The following is a 22,175-nucleotide window of genomic DNA, read 5'->3' on the forward strand; positions in this document are numbered from 1 at the left end:
GAAAGTTCGGTTATTTATTTAGAGGTTCAAGGATCAATCCCCACTTAATGCATTTGTTTCTCCTATTTTTAGCAGTGCATCCATACAGACAAAAAAAGAGAGAAACTCAGACCTTTTTTTCCATATGTTTAGAGAATTTAAAAAAAATCCTTACAACTATATATTTCACTTTTAAGGAAAATATGAATGTCAACAATACCGTCGTTGTTAAAATAACATATTCTAGCATTTTATGGGATGCACTACAATTTGTAACAAGGCAACTAATGTAATAAAGTCTTGATTTAATAACCAACTTAGTGGAGACTTGATCAGTTGTCGAATATTCTTTTGAGAATTCAAATTTCTTTTACTCTCTTATACGTAAAAGGAAAAAAAAAAATACGTATCTGGCAATTTAACCATTGTTAGAAAAAGAATTCTACACGAATTTTGCAAAGAAAAAAAAAAACTTCATTATCGATTTTGACTTAACTGTTTCGCAAAAGGAATTATCGAAAAAGTATACCAAATTGATTCATGAATACTAGTCTCCGATAAATTACTTTGAAATAGTGATTCATTTTCAATTAGCAATTGTACAAACATTTTTTTGCGCGGATGGTCCTTCTTCTGGGGTGGTCTTTAATTTTTGTCCCTTAAATTGGTGGTCTTTAATATTTGTCCTTCGCTTAACACCCAGAGGTCCTGGGTTCGAACTTAGGCTCAATAAAAAAAAATTAAAAAATTGCAAGACATAAGTTGGGATTCGCCTAACTTATGCCTTAAGGCAAACTTTTACCCAAAAGTGTGCCTTAAGGCCTAAATTTTGCCCAAAGTTAGGCCTTAAGGTACAGGTTTGCAAAATTCTAGCAATTTTTTCTTCTTTCTTTTTTTTTTTTTTTTTTTTTTTTTTTTTGGGGGGGGGGGGGGGGGCTTAAGAGGTATGAAACCCAACTTATGTCTTAAGGCATATGCTTTGCGAATCTCAAATTATGCCTTGCGAATTTTTTTTAAAATTTTTAACTGAGCGGGAGTTCGAACCCGGAACCAATGGGCTTTTAGCAAAGGACAAAAATTAAAGACCACTAGTTTGAGGGCCAAAAATTCCAGCGAAGGCCAATCCTGCAAATTGCCCTTGTAAAAATGGCTATTTATCAGAATCATTCTTTTATAGAAATGAGTCCGATAACTCTATGGGCTGGGCCAATCCAAATATGTGTAAAGGGTCTTTAGGTGATTTGCACAAATAGGCAGGTTCGCGCCTCTATTCAGAGTTTGTCCCCAATTATGAGTTATGACAATTGTGCATAAATAACTTTTTAAAGTTTAAATGCAACAAATTTAGACCAAAATAGACGATGCCATACACAATTTGAGAAAAATTAGAGGTGATTCAGATTGGTTTGGAGTAAAAAATCAAATTCAAAAAGCGCCACTACGACATGTGTATATCCTTTATATATTGTGTATATATTACACAGATTTTTATTGATATACACAAATATACATGATATATGAGATGAGGGAAATAAGAGAATATACAAATAAACCTCTCTATAATAGCGAAATAATTTGTCCGAAAATTTCATGGCCAATATAGTGAGCTGTTATTATATAGTATACTGGCATTTGATGTTTAGATCTCATTTAGATGTTTTAAACAAAAGTACGCCAAGAATTATCTTTCTATACTTTTTATGTTATAAAGGAAAATAATATACTTGTTAATTTTAAAATCTAAATTGATTTTCATATCTCATTAATTAAACATTGAAAAGACCAATAAATTACTAATAAATTCATAACTAGTTGTACCAGACCGATAAATAAAAAAAAATCCAAGGAACATATGCATTTAAAATTAATTGAGAATTTAAATATTTCAAGTTTGACGCATGAATTCTACAATTGTAGGTTGTTTCGCCTATTTGTGACACTATGACGCTTGAATTGATAAAGAATTTTGTTTAAATTTCCAGCAAAAGGGAATTCAATAGTTGTCTAAGAGCTTAACAATTGACTCTTCGTACTTAAAATTTACTATGTGCCTAACATTAATGATGATTACCATAAATATCTTAATATTTTATTTTTATATATAATGTATTCTTACAAAATATTATTATACAATGTTTGAGTATGGCTATTATAGAGAGGCAATATTACAAAGAGTGTACCTCTATAATGAATGCCACTGTTGTTATAGGTAGAATACTGTTATAGAGAAGTAAAACATAACATGAAAAATCGGTGAAGTAAAATATAACATGAAAAATCGATCGAGCCTCATTTTCATGAATGCCACTGCTGTTATAGGTAGAATGTTGCTATAGAGAAGTAAAAATATAACATGAATACTATTACATGCCGCCAGCTTAGGTCGAGCCTCATTTTCAGATGCCTTCTCACTTTTTAGAGTGAAATTACATCCTCTCTCTTTATGGTTAAAATCAAATGTCAATGTGCTTGAAACATAATTCAAAGTGGGACGTGATCTAGCCTTTGGGCTTAGTTTTTAGTTTTGTCTTCTAGGCATCTTCCTTAATCAGGCAAAGGAAAAGCCTTTACTCGGGTATGAATCAAATAAATAAAGTGAGTTGAACCTATTTAAATCAAATTTTTTTACGGTTATGCTACATAAGAATGGGATTCTTACGTGGTGTAACTAATATTTACTAGGCATTTATCATTAGTAGCTATAGTTTCAAATAATTACACACATAGCTAACTTTGAATAGCTAATTACAATTCATATCAAATCTGTGTATTTACAATTCTTCTTCCTCCACCATCTTCATTTTCATTCTAACCGCTCCAATTCAATAAAAAACAATACTATGCTTTTTCTCTCCATCTCTATCTTCCTCAACGACGTAAAGAACACCAATACCACCATCATTGTTCAATTCTCTGTCATTAATGTCGTTGCCATCTATCGCGGCGGCGGACTTCACCGTTTACGGCGTTGAGAAAGAAATGGTTGACAACCGTTGATGGCGGAGTGTATTTCTCAGATGATGACGACCCGGACGACAGCGTCGTTGCCTGCTCGAGTGTATTTCTCAAATCTGAGTATTTATCATTGTTGTTGCTTGAAGATGTATTTGTTTTTGTGTTAGAACACATAGAAATAAATGATTTCTGGTTGGATCCATATCGGATGACGGCGCCGTTGTCGGTGATGAAAAAATCTTCGGCGGTGTATTTAAGATCTGAGTATATTTTATTTCTTGTATCTCAGATATGAGTGTATTTTTTTTCTTGTATCTCAGATCTGAGTGTATTTCAATGTATTTGTTTTTTTTTTTTAGTGTAAAGTAAAGTGTTTCTTTATGTATTTTTTGCTTGTATTTCAAAGGAGATTTTTTTTTCTATACAAATAAATACAGTGAATTTTGAATACAACTGAATATTCATGTATTTTTTTGCATTTATGTTGTTTGAATACAGCCGAATTTAAATACAATAAGTTGAATATAGTGTAAAAGTAATACGAATGAATAAATCGAATTGAATACATCGAAATACAACTAAATTTGAATACACGTTACTGTAGCTACGAAATGTAATTAGCAAAAGTGTAGCTATGCCTAACCGCCCCCAAAGTGTAGTAATTTGTGTAAGTTGCCGTATAAAAATTGTAGCAAAAATGTGAATATGGACTATCTGGTGCCAAACTTTTAAATATGGGCTATTTATTGTCATTTATGATTCTAACTTGTCACTTGGTGTCAAGTATCCAAAAATGAGTACCTGCGTTCCACAGAAGTCAGAAGACACCCGAGCAATTTGCTGGGCTTTCCCCCCTTTTTTCTCGGTAGCGTACGGCTCGGACACGTGGTTTCGTGGACAACTTGACCCACTTGCCAATTACTCACTATCCAAAATAGGAAAGTGTGGGACCCACAAAATATATACACTCTAGTTCAGTTCAGCAAGATCAAACTTTACAATTCATCATTTTTCTTAAAATAAGAGATATATTCCCTCCATCCATTTTTACTTGTGGATTGAATTGACAAGTATTTTAAGAAATTATAAATAAAATATTTACCAATTTTATTATATCACCTATAATTCCTAAATCATTTAGTTATTGAAATTAATCAAACATACATTAAAAATTATATAACCACGAACAATTCATTGAAATTTTTTAAGTTTCAACACGATAATTGATACTCTCGCCGTCTCAATTTATGTGTCACTATTTAACTACACACGAAATTTAATAAAAAAATAAAGACTTTCGAAACTTGTGATAAAAAATAAGTCTTAACAATTTGTATGTTTATAAATTATCTTATAAAGTTAAAACGTTTCTAAGAATAGAAACGTGACACTACGTTTGGAACAAAGTGAAAAGATAAATGTGTCATGTACATTGAGACGTTGGATAAGGCAAAATACAGAACTATACCCGAAAAGTCGATATCACACCTAAACTATACGAACCTAAAGATAAAACAGATATGAAACAATAAATTATCTCTTAATTATTTAAGAATAGACATGGACACGTAAAAATGTGGGATCCACAAAATATATATACTGTCCATTACTCCTAGTTCAGTTCATCCGATCCTCGATTTCTCACTTACCTTATATATTCTGCCATTGTCAAACTTTTCAATTCATCATTTGTTGTTTCTTGAAATAAGAGAAATAATTCTATACTTTCTATATGTTCATATTTCGGTTCTCCGAGCGTCACGTTCACGGCTTTGTACTCCCAAAAGTCCACTGTTTCAATACCATGTTAAACCAGCAAAGTATCTCTTCACCAAAAATCCAATAAAAACACCCCAAAAGTTCAGTTCTTGAATTTTCTTTTGAAAAAGAATATGAAGGGGTTATTCACTAGCCCTTTGTGAACCCAATAAAAACTCAATTCCACAACCCCTTTGTGAACCCAAGTTCAGTTCTTGATTTTTCTTGGTGAAAATAAAAATAAAAATAAAAATGAAGAGGATAATAACTAGCTTTTCTTGTTCGGATCATAATGTTTCACTTACAAAGACTCCAACTCTCCTTAAAATCATCATTCTTTCTTTTATTTCCCTCTTTCTTTTCATTCTTGTTAGACGTTTTTCATCAGATATAACCCCCTTAGTGGTCCCCCCAACAACCCCATCTCAAAAATTTCCTATGTTTTTCACTCCGGCAGTAGTCGCCGGAAAAAACCCACCACCGGCGCCGGCGGAGCTCCGGCATACGGTGGTGGAGAGGACAGGGATAATTGATGAGAATGGCGCGATGACGAATGACTTTATTGTAGGGGAGTTTGATGAGGAGTTGATAGATAGTGTAGTGAATAATGGGAAAATTAATGGGAGTGATGAAGGGTTGGTTAGTGATGTTAATAGAGGAGTTTTGAAGGGTAAAATTGGGAAATTTAGAGTTTGTGATGAGAGTATGAGGGATTATGTTCCTTGTTTGGATAATGTGGAGGGAAAAGGGGAAACTTTAAAAGGAAAAGGATTGAATTGTTTGGTGCCAAGGCCTAAAGATTATAAATTAAAAATACCATGGCCAAAGAGCAGGGACGAGGTATGCAATTTATGTTTTTATTCATTTGTTATAGTGTGATTCAAGTTAATTAAGTTTCTTGTTTGGTTTTTGCACTCTAATTAATGGTGAAGGTGAATTTGACTTAACTGAATGGAAAACATTACTTAAATTTTATGTTTTGTAAGCCCTAAAGATTATAAATTAAGAAGACCATGGCCAAAGAGCAGGGATGAGGTATTCAATTTATGTTTTTATTTGTCATTATACTTCTAGTTAATTAAGTTTGCTGTTGGTTTTGCTCTATCTATACTTAATGGTGAAGGTGAATTTGACTTAACTGAATTAGTAACATGCTTTTAGTTAATTAAGTTTCCTGTTTGGTTTTGCTCCATCTTTAATTAATGGGAGATATGGGAGTGATGAGGGGTTGATGAGTGATGTGAATAGAGGAGTTTTGAGGGGTAAAATTGGGAAATTTAGAGTTTGTGATGAGAGTATGAGGGATTATGTTCCTTGTTTGGATAATGTGGAGGAAAAAGGATTGGATTGTTTGGTGCCAAGGCCTAAAGATTATAAATTAAGAGTACCATGGCCAAAGAGTAGGGATGAGGTATTTAATTTGTGTTTTATTCATTAATTAAGTTTCCTGTTTGGTTTTTGCTCCATCTTTAATTAACGGTGAAGGTGAATTGGACTTAACTGAATCACTAACATACTTTTAGGGGTTTAGTTAAGTTTCTTATTTGGTTTTTGCTTCATTTTTAATTAATGGCGATTGTGAATTTGACCAATTGAATTACAAATATTAGTTTTCGTCGAAGCTCATTTGCAGAAAGTCCATTTGGAATGTTGATTGTATAGCTGCAGTTCCCTATCTAGTTTAGGATTAGGGGAATAGTTGCAAAAGGCTTGTCTAGGACTTTTGGTGCTTGCCTAGGTTATGGGTTGGGGGAGTTATGGCTAAAGTTGGTCCTACCGACCTCTCTAAGGTGAGTATAGGTTAGGTATTAGCTCTCTTAGAATCTAACTAACTCAATAACTACTTAGGATTGGGAATGTGGAAGCTGCTACTTGATAGGCACACGCCCCATGTTTTCGTCACCTAATTTTGCCTCTTGTCTTCTAACCATGTGCTATGTATATTGATCTTGCGTTTGAACTTGCTATTCTTGGATCACTATCGTTATTGATACTCTGGTCAATGTTATCGGCAATGAGCTCACCACATATGTCAGTCATCCAATTAATTAGAACCTGATTTAATTACTTATGTAGAAAATTATGGTATTTCTCTAACCATTGTTGGTCACTATCTGTTTTCTTCTCTCTCATTTTCCTGCTAGAGGGAAAATGCCACAACTGTTTATCTGGTTTGAGCTGTGATGACACTCATTAATCCACAATTTTTTTTCTTCACATTTCAACACAGTCTGTCTAGATGTATGAACATTTGTAAGTTTTAAAAATGAATGAGAGAACCATATTAAAAGTTAGGTTCTTATCCACCATTATTAATGATATTAAAAACAAAAAGAGAGTGTGGTCCTTTGTGTTTTATTTGAAGATTCACGACATTACTTTTAAAGCTGTAACTTTAAACAGATCTGGTTTTCCAATGTGCCCCGTACACCCTTTGCCAAAGATAAAGCAGGCTATAAGTGGGTAAAAAGGAAGGGAGACAAGTACATATTTCCAGGATATGGTGCAAATCAACATTCAGATCAGATTTCCAAGGTACTTGCTTTCTCCACTTCCTACTTTGTTTATGTTTCATCAATACTACTTAACTATGCTATTATTTTCATGCAACTATAGATGGTTTCAGAAATTGCTTTTGGCCGACGAACAAGAGTTGCCATGGATATTAATTGTGGAATAGCGAGTTTCGGTACATATCTGATGGACCGCAATGTCAGCACATTGTCTATTGCAACAAAAGATGTGCATAGCAATCAGGTTCAATTTGCATTGGAACGTGGAGTGCCTGCTATGTTAGCAGCATTTACTACACATCGTCTGTTGTTCCCTAGCCAGGCATTTGACTTGATACATTGTTCCAGATGTAGCATAAATTGGACCCGTGATGGTATATTTCACTATAGATTTCTATTCATCCTCAAGTTTTTGTCCAAGAAATCGTTCAGAGTCTTGTTACTTTCAAGACTTAGCTGAAGTGTTTTGTTATGGTACAAATTATCTGGTGTAAAGCTAGGTTTTGATCTTGTGACATGCCTTAAAATATTCTTTTCTTCGTTTAACTACAACCAGTGTCATTCTCCTCTTTAAAAGGAAAAAAAATGGTGGACATGTGGGTATAATATCGGAAATAGAAAAAACCAGCTTGTGAGCTTTTACAGATATTTCTCTTTAATAAGGAAATTGTATTTTGTATCTCAATGTAAGCATTTTTTGGGCTTATTCTCTTCCTCTGCCACATTATATATATTAATTAGGGGTAGATCTCATTTCCAACCTAATTTCTGGCTTCTTATCTACGGTGTTCTTTGATTTTCCGATGAAGATGGCATTTTGCTTCTAGAGGTAAACAGGATGCTTAGGGCAGGAGGATATTTTATCTTGGCAGCAGAACCTGTTGCACCATTTAAAGGTAACAGCTTTATCATTATCTAGCAATAGGGCACCATCAAATAGAGGCTGGTGCGAGTTTAAAATGTAAACATGAATCTTCAGGACTAGTTTCTGTTAGCTAATTGCGCAAAGCGTCCATCTTTAGCTTTCTCTTTATGTAGCACAAGGAAAGTCAGAGATTTTTTATGAGTTGTGAATCTTCTTTTAAATTAAATGCTATGTCCATCGTTTTGGTGTCTTTCCCTTAGCATTATATCGCTACTGTGAGCTGTTCTGACTGTGGTAATACGAAATGTTGCTTATGCTTTATGTACCTTACTGTTATACAGAAATGGAGGATCTTACTCAACGCCTATGTTGGGAATTATTAAAGAAGGAGGGCGACATTTCTATTTGGAGGAAGCCTTTGAATAACAGTTGCTATCTCAGTCGCGCTCCAGCAGTTCAACCTTCTCTATGTGATGCTGGTGATGATCCAGATAATGTCTGGTATTTCCTACTCTATTTTGCCAACTGCATAATATAGTATGCTGTAATTTCTGCAATTTGATGCTTGTCTAACATTTTCCTTGGGCTCCTGTTGATTCATTAACTCATAATCTACTAGTCCTATTTGCTGTTTGTTTTCTGCATGAATTTATCTTCAGAGAGTATGTCCGTGTGTGTGTATATATTGCTCATTTTACCGATTCTTTGTGGCAGGAATGTAAACCTAAAGAAATGTATTACGCAATTACCTGAGAACGGCTATGGAGCTAACATGACTGCTTGGCCTGCACGCCTTCACTCTCCACCAAACAGGCTGTTTAGTATAAAAATGGATGCTGAATTATCTAGGAGGGAAATTTTTAAAGCAGAGTCAAAATTTTGGAACGACATAATAAGGGGATATATTGGTGTTTTCCGTTGGAAAGAATTAAACCTACGAAACGTGATGGACATGAGAGCTGTATATGGCGGGTATATTTCATTTAAAAGAGTCGGATGTATTCATTCCATTTTATATGCTCTGCTGACATCTAAAGCTTTTGCTGTTCGTAAAAGAAGGTTTTAACTGTTGATATGTTTTGGTAGATTTGCAGCTGCTTTGCATGATTTCGACCTCAACTGCTGGGTTATGAATGTTGTCCCCGTTAGTGGTTCTAATACATTGCCTGTTCTGTATGACCGAGGTCTCATTGGAGTCATGCATGACTGGTAAAAGACACTCCTCTTTCTGTCGATGGTTTTGCCATCAAATGATTATTAGCTTTTTTAAAGTCAAATAATCTGAGTTGGTGATAGATCATATACTAAACCAAACAAGTACATAATTTACATGTATGACCACAGAACATCTCAGTTTGTACTCTAGTTGATCATGTATCAAACGAATAATAGGGTTGGCTTACACCAAAATCAATTTCAATGGTTTGGCAAAAAAAAAAAAAAAAAACTCTTACCAAAAAATTAGAATGTGGACACGAAAAGCTTGACCAGTTTGAATCCTATTGTTTTGGAATCCAGGTGCGAGCCATTTGATACTTATCCAAGAACATACGATTTAATCCATGCAGCTGCTCTTTTGTCAGTAGAAAGAAACAGGTATAGTACTTCTTGACCTAGCCTTAACTTACCTATCAATGTGATTCATCTAAGTGGTTCATTTTATGTGAAGGTGATTATATATTCTCAATTCTTATTCCCACATTCATGCAGATGCAATGTGACAACTATCATGCTAGAAATGGATAGAATTCTTCGACCTGGGGGACGGGTTTATATTCGTGACACCACACCTGTTATCGAAGAGCTCCAAGAAATTGCAAATGCCTTAGGATGGGTGCCATTTAAGTATGATAGCAGTGAGGGACCTCATTCAAATTGGAAGCTTTTGATTGGCGAAAAGCGTCTATGATATGGTTGCATTTCCTTCCCTGTCACCCCCCAAAGTTTTGGGGCGACGGGGAACAAATATATATATATATATTTACATATTTTTATGCGACGCCTTGTTTTTATTTTTAAAGAAGGGCAAAAGATGGTGTAATAGAAAATTGAAAATGCCTCATATTGATTATACTCTATAAACTAATTCAAAATATGTATGCTATGATATTTTCAAGGGAATGCACTGACCATATTATTGACACCCCTATTTTATTTGTCACCACTCACTAGATAGAAATATTTTTCATTTTTCTTTTTTCTTCTTTATTGTAATTACTTTAGCAATTTGGTTACTTTGAGTTTAATTTGTATTGATTTAACTTTATAAGTTATCTTTTGTTACTCAGTTCAAGAAAACTTAAGAGAAAAAAGAAACATCAGATTACACAGTATTTATTTTCATTGTTGGTTAAATTGTTCCTCCAGTTTGTTAAAGCTTTCAGATTTTCATGAAAGGAGGAAAGGTTAAAAAGAAAAAAAAGAGTAATAGCAAAAGGACGGAGTACTCACGAAGTGACGATATTGTATTTTTGGCAATGACTACTGTAAAAGTGACCGAAACTGGAAAACAAATGGGTGGGATTCCATGCAAAAAGAAATACGCACCTGACAGGCTGGTACAACGTCAAGCAATATTAATTTATGATAGTTAAGTTATAAAATAAGGTGAGAATATATACTAATTAACTACGATTTAGTGATAAGGGTGTTTGTGAATACGTGTGTATTAAATAATGTATATATCTTCGCCTTATTTTATACTTTAACCATAGTAAATTAGTAAAATTTAGTGTAAACTATCTGTTGCAGCCCGCAGGTAAGTTTTTCTTAATACCTATTTGACATTAGGGGTCGTTTGGTATGATGGATAAGCAAAAATAGTACTAGGATAAAAATTTCATACCGTCCTATCTCACGTTTGGTTGAGATAAAATTGCGGGATATTGTTTTGCACATGGCTACTGAACTTTATTCGCTGTATTAAGTCGTAAAATTACGTTTTATACTACTCCCTCCGTCCTATATTACTTATCCACTTTCCCCTTTACACCCCCTTTAAGAAATCATAAATAAAAGTGTACTTTTACAATATTAATCTTCTCTCTCTCTCCAATAAATTGTACTCTAATTAATATTGGCTACTTTCAAAAGCAATTAATGCTAATGTCAAAATAGGAAAACTTTAATTAATTCTATTTTGATTTTATAAATGAATAAGTATTTTTGACTGATATATTTAGTAGGCGTTTCGACATGCGATTTCATCTCATGAGATGAAATCCTGAGATGAAATCAGCGTTTAGACATGCGATTTCATCTCTGATTTCATCTCATGAGATGAAATCCCAAATCAACCAAAAAGGCATGATTTGGGATTTAAAATCATGATTTCAAAAAAAAAAAAATGTAAAATTTGACCCATATATTTATATTTTGTAAAAAAAGACCCATAAGTTGGTAGATATATTTATCAATCATGTTTACCAACCATAATTTGGTAGATATATTGTTAAATTTAAACGCCTTGTGAGAGGATTATATTAAAGAGTAGTTACATTACTATTCATGTTAAATTTTCCTTTTTATTGAGAATAATACTAATTAACTACGTTTGATAAATTGATATTGTATTTTTTAGAAAGGCCTTCTTGTAGCGTATTAATTTTATTATGAACTATGATTTACTCATTTGGTAAGATTGTATAAGAATTGAATTTTTTTTGAAGGTTTTCACAACTTGTGGGGTTTTTATGTTTATAAAAAAAATCTTACTTGTCGCTTAACTTAAGAAATCTAAATGTATGTTACAATATTATGTATTTCATATTGGCTACTTTTAAAAGCAATTATGCTGATGTCCAATAGGAAAACTTTTTAATTAATTCTATCTAATATACCAACTAATATGGAACGGAGGGAGTGCATGTTAATTTCTCGGAAAACACAGCACGGTTGAAAAACCGAAGTCCTTAAATTTGATTCCGTGTTTCTGGAATTCCAATTATTCCGCCTGCATGTTAAACTTTTCTACTATGAAAGTTGTACGAAATTATGACAAAAAGTCATAGATATCCACATGTATCGTCAGCTAAATATATCTACAGTATTAGTAGTTTATTGACCAATTTCGACAAGACTACAAAATCCCCAGCAAACCATCAACAACAATCCAAATACATAGAACTAAAAACTTTTTTTTTGGGTAGATTGGAAGCGGGATTGCTCTCTAATTCTAATTATAGTTCCTTAATGAGCAAACATCATATCCTTAAACTCCTCAAAATCAAGCTTCCCATCTGAATTTTTATCATAAACATTAATCATGCTCTTGCAATCTATCCCACATTGCTCATCCCACAATCCTAATCTTGACAATGCTCTTTGCAGCTCCTCGCAACATATAAATCCATCTCCATTTGTATCGAAAACTCTGAAGACTTTCGGAAGGTCATTTTCTACTATAATATGTTTTCAATGAGCATCGTACTTACTGCTTTCTTTAATATTTGCTTTTGTGATGGCATCATAGAAGAAGAAAAAATCAATGGAGTCTAGGCTTGTTTTCCCGATTAGCAGCTCAAGCTCCTGGCTTGAATTAACACCTATGGTATCAAGAAATCCCTTTAGCTCATCAAGGCTCACAAGGCCATCACCATTCTTGTCAAGCTGTGAGAAGATTCTTGACACATTAATTGAGTTGATTGAACAATAAAGCTATCGGGGCTTTCAACAACACGAATCTGAATTAATCGAGCCAGTATATTTCTTATGCCAAATGCTTAAAAAGAAAAGAACAATGAAGCTATTAGGACTTTCAATGACGTGAATCTGAATTAATCGGGCTGGTGAATTTCTGACGCCAAATTATGCTTGGAGAAAGACTTCAAGAAGATGTGTTATAGTATATCAATCAAGTCTCGTTGAAGACTTGAAGTACATGGATTTGCGGAGTGTCCAATATATAATGATGGAACTAGGAAAGAATAATAGAGAGTTGAGAAGAAATCCTAAGAAACAACAATGGCACGATACTACTTGTGATTGAAATTGGAGGAATATAATATAGGAAGTTTCTTGGAAGATGGGGTTTTTGTAAGATAATAAGCGGACCTTTTAGATTCAATCCAAAACAAAATAGTACTCCCTCCCGATTAAAAAAAGTGTTCACTTAACTTTTTTTTCTTGAGTAAAAAAAAGTGTCCACTTATCAAATCAAGAAAGAATTAACGTTCTTTTTTCAGATTTGCCCCTATTAAGTGTTATATTATCAAATCCCAATGCCTATTTAATTAGGGATAGTTTTGTCAAATTACTTATTTTTGTTTAAGAGTTAGTGTTTTCTTAAGAGATATGCAAATGTCTAAGTGGACTCTTTTTTTAATCCGGAGGGAGTATTGTAGTAGTTTAATTTCCGTGTTTTGCCGTTAGCTAGAGATCCGTTCATCCTTGACTTTATATAATCAATACATGCATATAAATAAACTTTGTAGAAGTTTCCTATATTTGTCTTTATCAACTGCCAATATCGATTGGGTGTTAAAGAAATGCCAACTCTTAACGAATTTATTCACAATGGAATGAAGAAGCCTGTCAGCAAAACATTAGAGTTGGTTTGGTGAGAGGTCTTAGATAAATAGTTTCATGGTATTATATGTGATATTATTTTGTATCATGTTTGGTTGATATTTGAGCCATGTATAATTAATACCAGGATTATTTATACACCAAAAGATGTATTATCTTATATGGCCACCACCACCATGGGTTAATTTATCCATGGATAGTTTGTACATGAAAGAATTAAAATGACAAAGCTATCCTTGTTTTGTTCCAAAAAACCTATAAAGGCCAAACATCCAAGATATAATTGTAACAAATTGTTTTTTAGTTTTAAAAATAAATAAATACTCAAATGACATCTTTTGTGTCCAATTTTAGTGCAATGAGTGAATGAACCAAACACCCAATAACAAAAAAAAAAAAATACCTAGATTACTAATCCCTTGCATTATTAATCCATGTATAACTTGTCTTTGAACCAAACAACTCTGGTGATTGTTGGGTCATCATATATCAGTACAAGAAAAAAAAGAATTCTGATGAAAGAATTCATCACCATTCCGTCATTATTGGACTTGGTGATGGATTTGTGACAAATTCTTGACCGTCACATATTCACTAGTTTTAAAAAAATTTGTGACTAATCTGTCTCAAATGCTTATGATAGATTTGTGAGTTGTGACGGAATATCCGTCTTTATTAGAGATGAATTTTGCTAATCTTTCACAAAATATTTGACATGATAAAGATCAGATCTGTCACAAATAGTGGTGGACTAAAAAGAAATAAGTTTGCCACAAAATAAAATTTTATTTTAAAAATAAATAATTATTAAATACTTCTGCCATCTCAATTTAAGTGTCTTACTTTCCTTATTGGTCTGTTTCAAAAAAGTGTCTCGTTCTATATTTATTAAGTTTTTCAATTCCAATATTCTACATGACAAGTTTAATATCACAAGATTTAAAGAACTACATACATTTTTAATTTAAGACCACAAAATTCAAAAGTCTTTATTTATTTCTTAAACTCCGTGCCTCAATCAAACTAAGACACTAAAATTGGGACAGAGGGAATAATATTTTATAATAATTTCTAAAATATTTAATAATTTATTAAGTAATACTTATTACCTAATAATTGAATAAAAAATCATATCTCCGAAAGGTTGCCTACTCACTCTTTTATACTAACCAATTACACTATAAGTTTCATTGTTTTCCAATGCGAGACATTTGTTTTGCCAAATTTTATGATGGAAAGATCCGTCAGAATTAGTCACTAATTGGTGTGGCGGAATATTCCGTCACAAAATCAAATTATTTAATTAAAATTTGCGTTGTTAAAAATATTGTGACAGAATCACAAGTCTGTAGCAATTTTGTAAAGGATCATTATTCTTTTTGTCTTAAATTTGCGATGGTTGTAACGGAATCCTTATTTTCGTCTTAAATTTGTGATACAATTGGGGCAAACCATCATTTCCGTCATAAATTTATAAGTGAATTGTTACGAATCATCATGTCCGTCCCAATTTCGCTCATATTGATTGATTTTGTCATAATATCTTCTCAAATTTGTCATGAAATTATGATGAACTTGTCCGTCACAAGTATCCGTCACAATTTTGTATTTTCTTGTAGTGATTGATGGCAAGGATAAAATGCCATCGATGATTCGATGACTTCAAAGAATGCTAGGCATAGCAAAAGTGCGAGGAAGGTTGCACTTTTGAAGAAATTCTTCATTGGGGAGCTTGATTGGTCACTCCCTTCCATCCATAACTTGAGATTGTCAATAAAGCAAGTAAAAATTGTGATTTGTGAATATATTTCCGTAGGTGAAGGCAGTGGCAGAGCCAAATTTTTTATTTAGGGGGTTAAAAAATATAAAGAGGTAAACATACGAAGAAGCCAAAAGGGATCATCATCTACTATATATACGTAAAAACTTATTTTAACCTTGTATATATGGTGTAATTTTTCGCCGAAGGAGGTTCAGAACCCCTAGCCCCTTACTGGCTCTGCCCTTGGGTGGAGGAAGGTTGCAGATATGATGGATATTTTGGGAAGATGAAGAGGGGTGAAGAAGACGGGGGTGTATTTATAATTTTTAAGTATTCTTTTTAAAGTTAATAACAGTTATTTCCATATTGGTTCGTTATACACACATATATTGAGAGATTGGCTAAGCACAAAAATAGTGTATCTTAGATACATTCGGAAAAATGTTTGGTGTGTAAAACTATTCTCATGCTAAAAGGGTGTATAAAAGGAATTTGAGTACAAACTCGGGAGGCAAACTATGTATTTAGCTAAAGTATATTACTAATAAAGTTTTACAAGACTACAAATCCCCAGCAAATCATCAACACACCATTTCAAATGCATAGAACTAACACATTTTTTTGGTAGATTGGAAGCGGGATTACTCGCTCATTCTAGTTACAGTTCCTTAATTAGCAAACATCATATCCTTAAACTCCTCGAAATCAAGCTTCCCATCTGAATTTTTGTCATAAACATTGATCATGCTCTTGCAGTCTTTCCCACATTTCTCATCCCACAATCCCAATCTTGACAATGTTCTTTGCAGCTCCTCGCAACATATAAATCCATCTCCATTCGTATCGAAAACTCTGAAGACTTTCAGAAGGTCATGTTCTAGGAAAATATTTTCGCGATGATCGTGCTTATTGCTTTCTTTAATATTTGCTTTCGTGATGGCATCATAGAAGAAGAAAAAATCAATGGAGTCTAGGCTTGTTTTTCCAACTAGCAGCTCAAGCTCTTCTTGGCTTGAATTAATGCCTATGGTTTCAAGAAATCCCTTTAGCTCATCAAGGCTCACAAGGCCATCACCATTCTTGTCAAGCTTTGAGAAGATTCTTGACACATTAATGGAGTTGATTGGGGACATCTTGACTGCTGCAATTGAACAATAAATCTATCAGGACTTTCAACAACGCGGATTTGAATTAATTGAGCTAGTGAATTTCTGATGCTAAATTCGTGAAAAGAAAGGAACAATAGAGTTGTTCAGGCTTTTAGCAAGGCGGATCAAAATTAGTCGGACCAATGAATTTCTGACGCCAAATTATGCTTGGAGAAAGACTTCAAGATGTGTTATAGTGGAATATAATATATCAAGTCTTCTTGAAGTACATGAATATGGCGAACAGTCCTATATATAACAAAAAAGATGGAACCAGGCAGAATTGATAAGAAATATCCGCTGTCCTTTCCTTGTACGGAATACGTACCTAAAAAATAACAATCACAAGGCACTATTTGTGGTTGAAATCAGAGGAATATAACATAGGAAGTTTCTTGGAAGAAGGGTTTTTTTGTAAGATAATAAGCAGACCTTTTAGAGTCCATCCAAAACATATAGTAATTTCTGTGTTTTTTCGTTTGTTAGAACTTAGAAGAGATCCATCCATCCTTGACTTCATATATAAAAATAATTTTTTTCGAAGTTTCCTTTGTCTTTATCAACTTCCAAAAGGAGAATAACAGAAGTACGGGCCTAGGGGCGGATGTACCAAGAGATGAAAAAGTGAATTTACAATTAAAAAATTGACACAATTTATATTTAGGGTAAATTTTATTTATGTACATATATATTAACTTTTCAACACCCCGAACATATATTACAATTGTATATTTAGGTTCAAACATTATTTAGTTTTCTGTGTTTTTTTCTAGTGAAAATCTCCATGACTTCATATATAAAATAACTTTTTCGAATCCTTTGTCTTTATCAACTTCCAAAAGGAGAATAACACACAAATTTCGAGAGATTGGGATTCGATGTCTTACCAGGTAGTATTAGAATGAGAAAAGGTCATTCGAAATTGTCTATGTTTCCTCTTCGTTAATAGTTGAGGTTAAAATTGCTCGTGCCTGTTATCAAATCGGCTATTACTTGTCCTTTTTCACTAACGAAAAGTGAATAGCATCACAAATTGCCTGATTTTAAACGATCTATGACATAAATAAGAATTTTTCATAGTTCAAGAGTATATTTAGACTTTCTTCCCAAGCGACAAAAATAAATAGAAACACATTAGCTTAAAACTTATCTTTTTCCTTCATCAATAATTATACCTAACTACAAGATCATCAAGTGACAAAAATAAATAGAAACACATTAACTTAAAACTTATCTTTTTCCTTCATCAATAATTATACCTAACTACAAGATCATCATTTCTTCGTAGTAAAAGATAAAAAAAAAATCTATACATTAATGGTGTAAAACGTATCTAGGAAGACAAGTTATTTCTTTTAAAAAAAAATACAAGTTATTTCTTTTAAAAAAAATTATGTGATAAGTATGACTAATTGGTGACCTAAAAAGAGAATTTTGATTTATACCACCATTCTGTATAACTAAATGAAGAAAAGATAGTACTGTAACACAAATTCAAAATTGCCCTAAACAACTTAAATCACGACTCTATTACATAGCTTACCGCAGTCATTTTTTCGAGCACAGACAAGCGAAAGCTTTTACAAAGAGCGTTAAATAATAGACCTGAAAATAGGGCTTTTGACATGAACAATACTTCAAGACTATAAGCTTCTATGACACTTTTGGAACATCATACTAGCTAGTGCCAGCAATAAATTCTTTGTAAGAGTGATTAGTTTGTTTTACTATTTTTTTAATAGATATTCTCCTTGTAGCTCTTGTAAATAACCAAAGTAAAATTTAACTTTGCCGGAAAATTTTATAATTTTTGCAAATATGTAAGTGTGATTTTATTTTATAAGATTCTTTTTTTTTTTTAAATGAGAATACTTTAACTGCTAGAAATAATTACTTAAACATAATTTATTTCAATTTTTTTTATAATAAAATTACTTATATATTTTTATTTTTTTAAAACGAAAAAAATGTTAATGTGAAGAAATGATGATTTCTTAGTCAGACAGAATTATTGACGAGGAGACAGATAAGTCTTAAATAAACCTTGAATTATGCGAAGCGGTTACTTATGTCATTTTCTTATGTATTAAAATCAGGCGAATCGTGGTGCTAATCAATTTTCGTTAGGTAAAAAGAACAAATATAATCCAATTTGGTAATATTGATGAGGTGATTTTGACCGGAACTATTATTGAAGGACAAAAGAGAAAATTTCGCTAAATTCAGGAACAATTTTTTTTTTTTTTTAAAAATTACATAGGGGGTAGGGAAAGGGGAAATGGGGGAGGGGATTATAATGTGGGGATTCGAACCCTCACCAATAAGGTAAAAGTTCAGGTAGCCAACCAACTGAGCTACTAGATCCCTACCAGGAACAAATTTAAACCTTTGATGTAATAGAATTTAAGAAATTTATACTCCTAATAGAAAACTACTTTCTAGTACACATCACATAATTCAATTAATAAAAGATATGATATCAGCATAGACCCATCAACATCATTCAAGAAGGTAACCTTGGATGTGGCACTTCCATAGAGAATATAACAAAGAAGAAAACTTTCTTTGTGCCTTTCAATCTTAACCTTGCGTTTATTATTTTGTTTTGTTATCTTTTCGTTCTTGTTCTTTCGGCGAACTGAGGGACCTTGGCCCCCAAAGATTCTCTCTTTATTTTTGTCTCGAGCTAAATTTAAGAGCCATGCAAGCGCATAGGGAGCAATTGATAACTCAATAGTGAAAATTCAAATAAATTATAGCATAGATAAGAATATCTCAATACAACAGAGAACTAGAAAATGATATATAAATCTGAATACACCCAAATCCAATAGCAATATTATTGGAGAACAAACACATCAACAAGATAGAATGAATGAAAGAGAAGAAAATGAAACGAAGAAGAAGAATGAAGTAAATGAGTTTTCGGAGTCTACGAAGTTGTCTGAAGATTAGGAATTGCGATCTCAGTCAAAATGCCCAAAGTGAAAAACAACGTGTCAAAATAAGAGCCATTGATTGAGATCTTTGCTGGATATAATCTACACCATACATATGCATACTACTACAACTGATTGCAGTTGTATGAGGACGTGAATGACACACATAGAAGAATAAATTAGTTACTTCTTCTTAGCTGTAGATGAATAGAAAATAGACAAGTGTAAATACTATTTTTCTTTTTCAATTATTCTTTGTATACATAAGTTGTATAAAAAGGGGTATTTGCATAGATGAATATACACATAAATTTCTCTACAATGTTTGTCTTCTTCATTTATGTTATAAGGAGCACCATCTAGAAGTATCTGAGTATAATTATGGGATATAACCTAAAATATAGAACAGAAAGTAAACTGATCAGTTTTGTTAATAAAAAATAATTAAACACAGTACTATAATTGTACTTTACGAGTTTTCATTTCCTAATGCATACTACTACAGCTGACTGTAGTTGTATGAGCACGTGAATGACACACATAGAAGAATAAATTATTTACTTCTTGTTAGCTGTAGATTAATAGAAAATAGACAAGTGTAAATAGTATTTTTCTTTTCCTCTTATTCTTTGTCTTCTTCATTTATATTATGGTATCAGAGCACTAAAGGCTCCTCGATCCAATTTTCTACTTTTCCAGTTGTAGCTTTCATCTTCCTTTCACTGTAAAATAGGAGACAACACTTATGTTACAGTAACTCAAGCTGGAACCACAACTCAAATTGACTCCAGTCATCCTTTTTACCTTCACTCTGCAGATTCACCTGGCATGAGCTTGACGAATTTCATTTTCGATGGAAGAGGCTTTCAAGGATGGAGAAGAACCATCTTTATATCTCTTTCGGCTAAAAATAAAATTGAGTTCATTGATGGTTCCGACAAAGTTCCAGATCAGATGCATCAGATTTTCAGGCGTGGAATAAATGTAATGACATGGTAACTTCATGGTTACTCAACTACCTATCAATAGACATATTTGACAGCGTCATTTATTCAAAAACTACAAAGGATTTATACACAAATCTGGAACAGAGGTTTGGACAGTCAAATGAAACTAAACTCTTTTATTTACAGAAGGAAATCGGTGATATTATTTAAGGAAACAATGATGTGGCAAGTTATGTCACGAAAATGAAAAGGCTCTGGGATGACTTAGACTCATTAAATACAGATAATAAGTGCAACGGCAATTGTGTTTGTTGGGGAAAAGCTAAGTTGACTAAGTCTCTAGAGGATGATATGCTTATCAAATTTCTTATGGGGATCAATGTGATCTATGATCCAGCCAGGAGTAGCGTCCTGATGATTACACCCTTGCCTAATCATAATCATGCCTATGCCTTGCTCTTGCAGGATGAAAATCAAAGGGAGGCTTATGTTAATGCCATGTTTCCACTGGTTCTTCTTCTTTTACGGATGGAAAACAAGGGCAAGTTTTGTCTCAATCTTATGCAGAAAATCCGGGTTATGCAGTTGTTAATCAAGCTTATGAAAATCAGAAATCAAATCATCTAGTCAAGGAGGTTGAGAAATTAGATCTCAACAAAATTTCTAGCAAAGCAGCCTAACTTCTTTTGCACTTACTTTTTTTAAAAAAAAAACCGATCACATTAGGGAAGGTTGCTATAGGTTGATTGGGTTCCCACTTGATTTATTAGTAAATACCAAACCAAGAAAATTTCAACCTACAATCAGAAGTAATGCAGTTTCAACTGAGGAAAGAGAAGTAGTGAACCACAACCCAAACATAATAGCAAACATGAATCAATTTCTGACCAAAGATCAATACTCTCATTCACTACAATATTACAAAGGAAAGGAACTAGCAGAAGCATCATCTTCAGTGGTCCTACTGATGCAAATAGCAGTGGAAATGTAAATGTAGCTTCTAGTATAGCTTACACACAATCTTTGATTTGTCTTGCTACTATGAATTCTAGTTCCTGGATTATGGATTCAGGGATATCTGAGCACATGTGCTTCAACTCCAAAGTTTTCAAATTCTTAACTCCTTTACCTATTCCCATGTTTATTATTCTTCCAAATTTGTCTCAAGTTAACATTACTCAAAAGGGCAGTGTGCCTATTTTTTCCGATATGATACTTGAAAATATTTTATATGTGCCATCTTTCAACTTAATGTCAGTACACAAGTTTATTAGGAAATTTCAGTCTATTCTCTTATTCACTCCTATTGGATGTCTTTTGCAAGCCCCTTTTATGAAGAATGCTCAATCTTTTGGTGAACCTAAGGATGAGCTTTACTTACTTCAGCCTGATAGTACTACCAATAGGGGTTACTTTCGAAAACACAAAATGTAGTAGTTTTACAAGACTGTCCGCAATCTATTTCAGTTTCATTTTCTGTTTCAATTTCTATCAAATCAAAATCTGATGTAATTCTCTGGCACAAGAGATTAGGGCATTTGTCTTTTAATGCAATGAAGAATATCAATTTTATTAAAATTGATTCTATTTATGAATGCACTTGTGATGTTGTCCCATGGTAAGGCAAACTAGGACATCCTTTTCTATAAGTCATATCAAATCTAAAAATATTTTTGAACTTATACATATTGATACATAGGGACTGGAACACTCCATAAATCTGGGTCAGGTGTGAATGTGTAAAACTAGTATTAAGATGATATTTTAGCTATATGAATCCATT

The 22,175-nt window shown here is 32.9% G+C and overlaps 2 protein-coding genes and 1 pseudogene across 2 annotated transcripts; 1 reads left to right on the forward strand and 2 right to left on the reverse strand.

The window, feature by feature from the left end:
- The first annotated feature begins 4,560 nt into the window (after positions 1-4,560).
- On the forward strand, positions 4,561-10,341 carry LOC132034030 (probable methyltransferase PMT10). The gene is made up of 9 exons (XM_059424240.1): positions 4,561-5,532; positions 7,096-7,227; positions 7,309-7,579; positions 8,015-8,101; positions 8,412-8,571; positions 8,785-9,042; positions 9,157-9,279; positions 9,589-9,666; positions 9,781-10,341. The coding sequence occupies exons 1-9, from the start codon at positions 4,945-4,947 to the stop codon at positions 9,977-9,979; spliced, it is 1,896 nt and encodes a 631-aa protein (XP_059280223.1). The 5' UTR covers positions 4,561-4,944; the 3' UTR covers positions 9,980-10,341.
- A 1,755-nt stretch (positions 10,342-12,096) lies between these two features.
- Positions 12,097-14,420, reverse strand: LOC132034948 (probable calcium-binding protein CML44; annotated as a pseudogene).
- Positions 14,421-15,747: 1,327 nt separating this feature from the next.
- Positions 15,748-16,762, reverse strand: LOC132035503 (probable calcium-binding protein CML44). Its single transcript, XM_059425791.1, has one exon. It carries the CDS (start codon positions 16,489-16,491, stop codon positions 16,027-16,029), a length of 465 nt encoding a protein of 154 aa, XP_059281774.1. The 5' UTR covers positions 16,492-16,762; the 3' UTR covers positions 15,748-16,026.
- Between the last annotated feature and the right edge of the window lie 5,413 nt (positions 16,763-22,175).

The sequence above is a fragment of the Lycium ferocissimum genome, chromosome 10 (genome assembly GCF_029784015.1).
Source record: "Lycium ferocissimum isolate CSIRO_LF1 chromosome 10, AGI_CSIRO_Lferr_CH_V1, whole genome shotgun sequence".
Taxonomy (NCBI): Eukaryota; Viridiplantae; Streptophyta; class Magnoliopsida; order Solanales; family Solanaceae; genus Lycium; species Lycium ferocissimum.

What these genes read in the sequence shown, in the direction of transcription:
- LOC132035503 (XM_059425791.1), bottom strand. Translation starts at nt 16,491, where the DNA reads ATGTCCCCAATCAACTCCATTAATGTGTCAAGAATCTTCTCAAAGCTT.
- LOC132034030 (XM_059424240.1), top strand. Translation starts at nt 4,945, where the DNA reads ATGAAGAGGATAATAACTAGCTTTTCTTGTTCGGATCATAATGTTTCA. An exon ending in ATTGGAGTCATGCATGACTG is followed by an intron (nt 9,280 to 9,588) that starts GTAAAAGACACT and finishes TTTGGAATCCAG; the next exon opens with GTGCGAGCCATTTGATACTT. An exon ending in TTGTCAGTAGAAAGAAACAG is followed by an intron (nt 9,667 to 9,780) that starts GTATAGTACTTC and finishes ACATTCATGCAG; the next exon opens with ATGCAATGTGACAACTATCA.